Here is an 8,247-nt window from a genome sequence, read left to right on the forward strand (position 1 = left end):
GGTACTAACCTTTGTGATCTTATTCCTTCAGTGTGTTTTGAATCTAATTTTGTTGAAATATGTCATGACACTTGGTGGATTGATTCTGGTGCTGAAATTCATATTTCAAATACCATGAAGGGTTTCATAAGGAAAAGGAAACCGATAGGAAGTGAACTAAGCATCTATATGGGCAATCGGATGCGTTCACGTGTGGAAGCTGTTGGAACATTTAGGCTTGTATTAAGTACTGGTTGTATTTTAGATTTAAAAAGAACCTTTTATATTCCAGATTTTTCTAAAAATTTGATTTCTTTATCTAAGCTTGTAAAACAAGGATTATGTATAAATTTTTATGATGATTCTGTTGACATTATTAAAAATTATAATATTATTGGATGTGGTACTTTAATTGGTGATTTATTTAAAGTCCATTTAGCTAATAATGTTCCATCTAATCTTATGGTTATGCATGGTAATGGTATGAATGAAAAATCCCCCATGTTATGGCACCGAAGGTTGGGACACATCTCCATTGAGAGAATAAAGAAATTAGTAAGTGATGGAGTTCTTGAAACTCTAGACTTTACTGATTTTGATACTTGTGTGGATTGCATTAAGGGAAAGCAAACCAAAAAATCTCAAAAAGGTGCTAAGAGGAGTTCTGACATATTAGAAATAATTCACACTGACATATGTTGTCCTGATATGTCCTTAAGTGGTCAGAAATACTTCATCTCTTTTATTGATGATTATTCACGATATATGTATCTCTATATGCTTCATAATAAATATGAGGCATTGGACGCTTTTAAATTTTATAAAGCTGAAGTAGAGAAACAATGCGGAAAGAAAATTAAGATCGTGAGATCAGATAGAGGTGGAGAATTCTATGGGAGATATACTGGAAGTGGGCAAGCACCTAGTCCATTTGTAAAGTATCTTCAAGAGCATGGTATTGTGGCACAATACACCATGCTTGGCATTTTGGGGTTGTCCTACTGAAGTTCGGGTTTATAATCCACAAGAAAGGAAGTTGGACCCAAGGACGATAAGTGCCTATTTTATCGGCTATGCAGAAAAGTCTAAGGGTTACAGATTTTATTGTCCCTCCCATTCAAGTAAAATAGTTGAATCTAGAAATGTAAGGTTTTTAGAGCATGATGTAAAAAGTGGGAGAAATCATCCTCCTAAAGTTGTTGAGAATGATAATGTTTGTCAAACCTCTCCATGTACAAGAATGATTGTTCAATACAATGCCCATACAGATAGGCTCAATATAGAACAACCTATTACTGATGTTCCACATCATGAAGATAATGTTCAAGTAGATTATATGGTGGAGGATCAAACTCTTCATAATGAAAATGTTGTTCAAGAACATATTGCTCAAGAGCAACTTCAAGAAGAGGGAGAACCTGTTATGCCACTACCTTTACAAGAGGTTGATGATGTAACATTAAGAAGATCAACAAGAATTAGAAAGCCTGCAATTTCTAGTGACTATATAGTATATCTTGCTGAGTCTGACTATGATGTTTGTGATGAAAATGACCCAACGACGTTTTCACAAGCAATGAAAGGTCGTAATTCCAATTTATGGCTAGATGCTATGAAGGATGAAATGAATTCTATGGCAGATAACCAAGTTTGGGATCTTGTAGAATTGCCTGATGGAAAAAAGGTCATTGGCTATAAATGAGTATTTAAAACCAAGAAGGATTCATCAGGAAATATTGAGCACTACAAGGCTCGACTTATTGCCAAATGATTTACTCAAAGGGAAGGAGTTGACTACAGAGAAACCTTTTCTCCTGTTTCAAAGAAAGACTCTTTCCGCATCATTATGGCATTGGTAGCACACTTTGATATGGAATTGCATCAAATGGATGTGAAAACGGCCTTCCTTAATGGAGATTTGGAAGAAGAGGTCTATATGAGACAACCCGAAGGGTTCATCTCAAGTGCTGGTAAGGAGTTAGTTTGCAAGCTTAAGAGAGCAATGTATAGTCTTAAGCAGGCTTTCCGACAGTGGTATTTGAAGTTTCACAATGTGATTTCTTCATTTGGGTTCATTGAAAATATTTCTGATCAATGTATATATCACAAGGTTAGTGGGAGCAAGATCATATTTCTCATCTTATATGTAGATGATATTTTGCTTGCAACAAATGATTTAGGATTGTTACATGAAGTGAAACAATTTCTCTCTAGACATTTTGATATGAAAGATATGGGTGATGCATCTTATGTCATTTGGCATAAAGATTCATAGAGATAAACATAAAGGAATTTTAGGTTTATCTCAAGAAGCCTATATTAATAAAGTTCTTGAGAGGTTTAAAATGCAAAATTGTTCACCAAGTGTTGCACCTATTGTGAAAGGTGACAAATTCTATTTAGATCAATGTCCCAAAAATGAACTTGAAAAGAAATAGATGGAAAATATTCCTTATGCTTCAGCCGTTGGAAGCCTAATGTATGCTCAGGTCTGTACAAGACCTGACATTGCTTTTGCTGTTAGCATGTTAGGAAGATATCAAAGCAATCCAGGAATTATCCATTGGAGAGCTACAAAGAAGGTCTTAAGGTACCTTCAAGGGACCAAGGACTTCATGCTTACAATAGACGAACCGACAATTTGGAAATTGTTAGATACTCAAATTCAGACTTGGCGGGATGTATTGATTCTAGAAAGTCAACGTCAGGATACATCTTTATGCTTGCTGATGGAGCAGTATCTTGGAAGAGTGCAAAACAATCACTTGTAGCCACTTCTACCATGGAAGCCGAGTTTATTGCTTGTTTTGAGGCTACATCACAAGGTGTTTGGTTAAAGAATTTTATCTCTGGGCTTAAGATTATGGATTGTATCTCTTCCTACAGAAATACCACATGAAGAGTTTATTCAGTTAGGAGATATTACATTGTAATACATAGAAGGTAATACTCGATTAATGAAAAACTACCGCTATGATTCGTGTAATTTGTCTTAATTGTTTAAGCATAGTATGTAATTACAAACTATACGTAACAAATGTTGGACCAAGTGGGAGAATGTTAGAATTTTTATTCTAATTGTGGTCCAATTTGTTAATATAGAAATTAGTTTGGGTGGTATTGTAATTATTCATTATTATATTGACAGTTGGTCTGTTCTTTGATGGAAAGAACACGACTGTTCATTATAAACTTTATAAAATTTGGGTCCCAATTCTGATCATAAGAACAAAAAAAATACACATTGATTCCATCTGGCTCTTTGTGATTCAAGAATTGGAAGTTCCAAATTAAATCAAAGAATTTATTGGCAATGGCTGGAGGTACGTAAATTACTGATTTTATAAAAAAATCTAACAGGATCCANTATTGTTTAATTTATTTTTAATGTGTATTTTTTATTTCAATATATATACACAGGTAGTTATTTTCGATGTAAATATAACATTATTAGTTTTTATAATATCTAATTTTACAAATTAAAACACTAAAATAATCATTTATAAATAGGGTAAAGTATATTTTTTTCCCTTAAAGTTTGACAAAAGTTTTAAAAATATTCCTAAGTTTTATTTTGTTTCAATTTTGTCCCAAAAGTTTTCGATTTGCATCAAATATACCTCTAACGGCTAATTTTTCAAAAAATTTAAGATCGATTCAACAACAATTTCATGAAAATAACCCCTCAACAAAAGCAAATCAAGCATAATTTTCATGCATTATTGTTATATTGGTCTTAAATTTTTTGAAAATTTAGCCTCCGAGAGTATATTTGATGCAAATCGAAAACTTTTGAGACAAAATTGAAATAAAATAAAACTTAGGGGTATTTTTAAAACTTTTGCCAAACTTCGGGGACAAAAAAAATATACTTTTACCCTTATAAATATAAAATATCTATCTTTTTATATAGGATAAAAATGAAAATATGCAAAATTTAAAATAATACTTAATTTGGTTTCTCATTTCACGCGTCTTAATTTAGTTTCTAAAATTTTAATTATCTCTTTTTAATTTCTAAATTTTGTAAATATAATTTATGTTAGTTCTTAAACTAATTTTTGACACACAAATATTAACGGAACACTGATATAAATAGACGAATACCACGTAGTTGTTATTTACAGTCTATTGCAGGTTAGTGCTAAATATTTTTTTATCTTCACTAGTTTATTAAACTTTCTATAAACTTTAATTCTTGAAATGGATGTTATATATGGAACATAACTATTTTAATGCAATTATAAAATTTTTGTTTTTCTTGCAAGATATATGTCTATGTCGTCTACTTACGTCTTTTGACTTGAAGCATAATTATGACGATCATTATGTTTTATACTGCTTTTGTGTGTCTAGCTGCTATAATATTGATCTTGTCTATCTTTTTTTAATTTTTTTTATGATTCATATTTGTTATTTTAGTTTTCTAAAACTTATATATGTGTGCAATTTTTGAATATGTAATTGTTGAAACGATTAATTTCTTTTGATGAGAATGTTTTATGTCTTTTAGAATTATAATGTTGCTATCATCTAATTAATTGAATGAATATCTAATTGATTGGATATATACAATAATTTTGTAGTTACAGATGCAATAATTTTAATGTCTTTTAGTTCAATTAATTGGGTATTTAAACTGGTTATGTGAAAAAATAAATCGTTTAACTTTAGTAATTGATTGAGTCTGTGAACTAAAAAAAAGATGCATTCATCTAATCAATTGGATGATTCTTCTAATAGATTATTTTGCAAAAAATTATAATTTTTTGTGATTTGAAAGAATGCATACCTGACAAAACACCAAGAGCGTTTATTGTACCAAACTAATGATTACAGAAGGTGAAGGCGATTCATAAAACGATTATAATTATAGAAATTGGACAATTGAAAAAAAGAGATTGATGATAAATTATAAAATTGCTAATATATTAGGATTGAAAAGATAAAGTTATTAAAATAAGTTTTTTAAATAAATTTGTGGCTTTGTGAAACTTTAAACAGGTGAAGTTTAAATTGAAAAAAAAAATTCTAAAATATAATTGACCTATTTACAATATGAATTAGACTCAAGGCTAAAATTCGATCTTAACTAAAGCTTTCAACAGAATTCTTTAATTATTTTTTTTGGTACATTCTTTACAAAATTTTACATTATAATATAATTCTCAGACAATGTTTTGACTTCTCTTTGGACAAAATCGATGCCATGCGATTCCGGGTTTGGTTTTACGTTTTCTATCCTTTTTCATTTTCGTTATCTTGCAGTAAAGTAACTACAATCTGTTCCCCATACATTCCCATATTATTCGATGTTTTTGAGGTAACATTAAATATTACTTTAATTTTTTCGTTTACTGTACTGATTATTTTTTTTTAGATTCTTTGATGTGATATTGGTATTCACTACTCTCATTTAGTGATATAACCAAAATTTATTGACTAATAAATATAAAAACTTTAAATTACCAAATTTAGAATTCTTTGTCCTGCTCTGTAAATATATTGACATGATATACTTTATGAAAAAGGAAAAGAAAAAAAAAATCGTATAAAAGATCTTTATTCGAAAACAAAATATATAATATAGTTGTGCAATTGAAAGAAATATTTCTTTAAAATATTTTTTTTTTCTAAATGTGTAATGATGAAAGCATCTTTGTGAAATTTCGTGCTTAGAGAGATTCGAACTCTCATCAATTTCTGTCAGGTGAGTCCAAAGGTGAAGGGTAAAGAACTTGGAGAAAGGAGTGAGAGAGAGAGAGAGATGAACAGAGGAGAGAGGTCCAATGAAAAAGAAGCTGTTGGTGAATTGAATTTGGAGAAAGAGAAAAAAATGAGAAAGAGGGATTTGGCAAAGATAAAAGTTGTTTTCATTCATCATCATTTTCTGTATCACATGCTTATATTTATATAGTTACATAAGAGCCAATTAATTTAATCTGCCTAACTAATTTTGCTAGTTGGCAATTCTAACTGATTAATGCTAACAGCAGTAACTAACTACTTCTAAGTCTACTAATGCTAACAGCAGTAACTAATTCTAAGTCTCCTAATGCTAATAGCAGCAACCAATTACATTAAGTTACAGCCTCCCTCAAACTAGGACTGTGACTATCTAAAAGGCCTAGTTTGGAAATGTTGCTTAAGAAGGGACCAGGGGCTAAAGCCTTGGTAAGGAAGTCAGCCAACTGATTCGATGAAGAAACCGGCATTAGGTGTGTGAGACCTGAGAGATGCTGGTTCCGAGCAGTGTGGCAATCAACCTCGATGTGCTTAGTTCTCTCATGGAAGATAGGATTAGTGGCTATGTGGATGACTGATCTATTGTCGCAGAAAAGTGTGATGGACTCTGTCAGTGGCATGCCCAAATCATTCATGATGTAAGATAGCCATTGAGCTTGACATGTTGCCAGGGCCAGAGCTCTGTACTCAGCTTCTGAGGACGACCTCGCAACAGTGTCCTGTTTCTTGCTTTTCCAACTGATGAGTGACTTTCCAATGTAGAAGCAATGGCCAGTGATGGATTTTTTGGAGTCTGCACATGTTGCCCAGTCTACAACTGAGAACCTTATGAGTTTAAGATCATTGTCAGCCAGGAAGAACAAACCAACTGAGGGACATCCTTTTAAGTATCGCAGCACCCTGTGAGCAGCTTGCAGGTGTACATCTGTGGGATAATCAATGAACTGACTAAGTCTTCCCATTGCGTAAGCTAAATCTGGCCTTGTGTTGGTCAAGTACAAGAGCCTGCCAACCAGTTGTCTGTATGGGGCTCGATCTTCTAATGCAGTGCCGCTTTTCCATGACAATTTTGATGCAGAAGTGTAATCCATTGGAGTGCTAGCTAGCTTGCACTCTAAGAAGCTAAAGTCCTTGAGGATGTCTAAGGCATACTTGCGTTGACAAAGATGGATCCCTTTTGATGAGCGGGCCACTTCCATGCCTAGGAAGTACTTCAAGTCCCCCAAATCTTTAATTTTGAATTTTTTATCAAGTAGCTGCTTGATTGAATTAATCTCAGCAAGGTCATTACCCGTCAAGACCAAGTAGTCCACATAAACCATGATGATTGTAACCCCCTGAGCTGTGATTTTGGTGTACTAGGAATGATCTGATTCTGATTTGGAGAAACCAGCCAAACTCAATGTTTCAGTCAATTTCAAATTTCACTGCCTACTAGCTTGCCACAGTTCGTAGAGCGATTTTCACAATTTACACACTGAGTTTGCTGCCAGTTCAGATTGTTGAAGCCCTGGCGAAAGCCTCAAATAGACCTCTTCATATAGGTCACCGTGCAAGAAAGCAGTATTCACGTCCAGCTGCTTGATGTGCCATTGTTTTGCAATGGCCAAGGCCAAAACCACTCTCAAAGTTGACATTCGAACCATTGGGCTGAATGTGTCAATGAAGTCGACATCTTCAATTTGTGTGAAGCCCTTTGCAACCAACCTGGCTTTGTATCTTTCGATGGTTCCGTCAGGGAGGAATTTAATCCTGAACACCCACTTGCAGCCTATAGCTTTCTTGCCATGAGGGAGTGTTGTGATTTACCAAGTTTGATTTTTCTTCAGAGCCTCAAGTTCGTTTTGTATGGCTTCTCTCCAGCAAGGGTGAGCAACAGCTTCCTCATAGACACTAGGTACAACGTTTGTAGAAACAGCCAAAGAAAAATCTTGTGTTTTGGATTGAGTGCATCATAGAAAATATGCTGCGAAATAGGGTACCTTCAAAGAGGATGAGTGGAACTAGAAACTGAATTGTTCACTTTACAATGATAGTCTTTGAGATAGGCTGGTAACCTTTTAATTCTTGTAGATTTTCTAAGTTCAAGTGGCTGTGGATTTTGATGTGATGCATGGGATACATGTGATATGAGATTTTCTGTCTGTTCAACAGTGTGTGCCGAACGTGCAGGTTCATTTACGGTGTGATCAACAAATTCAGAATGCAAGTTTGATGGTGTTTGAAGATTTTGATGGTTTTGATGATGTGTAAGTAGAACATGAGTTTGAGGCATATGTGGTTGATGCAAACTAGGAGCAGACGAGTCAGTGTAGTGAGAATCATAAGTGAATGGATCAAAGTTGTAATTTTGCTATGAAACTTCATTGTAATTGTGCAGATTAGAATTATCATGGGCACAATATGAAAAGTAATTTTCATAGAAAATGACATCTCTAGATGTGAAAATTCTTTTGGTTTTCACATCAATGAGTGTGAATCCTTTTGTTCCTTTTTTTAAAATCGAGAAAAGCACATTTTTGT

The 8,247-nt window shown here is 33.3% G+C and overlaps 1 protein-coding gene across 1 annotated transcript; it reads right to left on the reverse strand.

The window, feature by feature from the left end:
- On the reverse strand, window positions 6,060–7,046 carry LOC107610248 (uncharacterized mitochondrial protein AtMg00810-like). Its single transcript, XM_016312323.1, has one exon. The coding sequence runs from the start codon at window positions 7,044–7,046 to the stop codon at window positions 6,060–6,062; it is 987 nt and encodes a 328-aa protein (XP_016167809.1).

This window comes from Arachis ipaensis, chromosome B01 (genome assembly GCF_000816755.2).
Source record: "Arachis ipaensis cultivar K30076 chromosome B01, Araip1.1, whole genome shotgun sequence".
Lineage (NCBI taxonomy): Eukaryota > Viridiplantae > Streptophyta > Magnoliopsida > Fabales > Fabaceae > Arachis > Arachis ipaensis.

Excerpts from the sequence above, each read along its gene's own strand:
- LOC107610248 (XM_016312323.1), bottom strand. The coding sequence starts at position 7,046 with ATGGTTTATGTGGACTACTTGGTCTTGACGGGTAATGACCTTGCTGAG.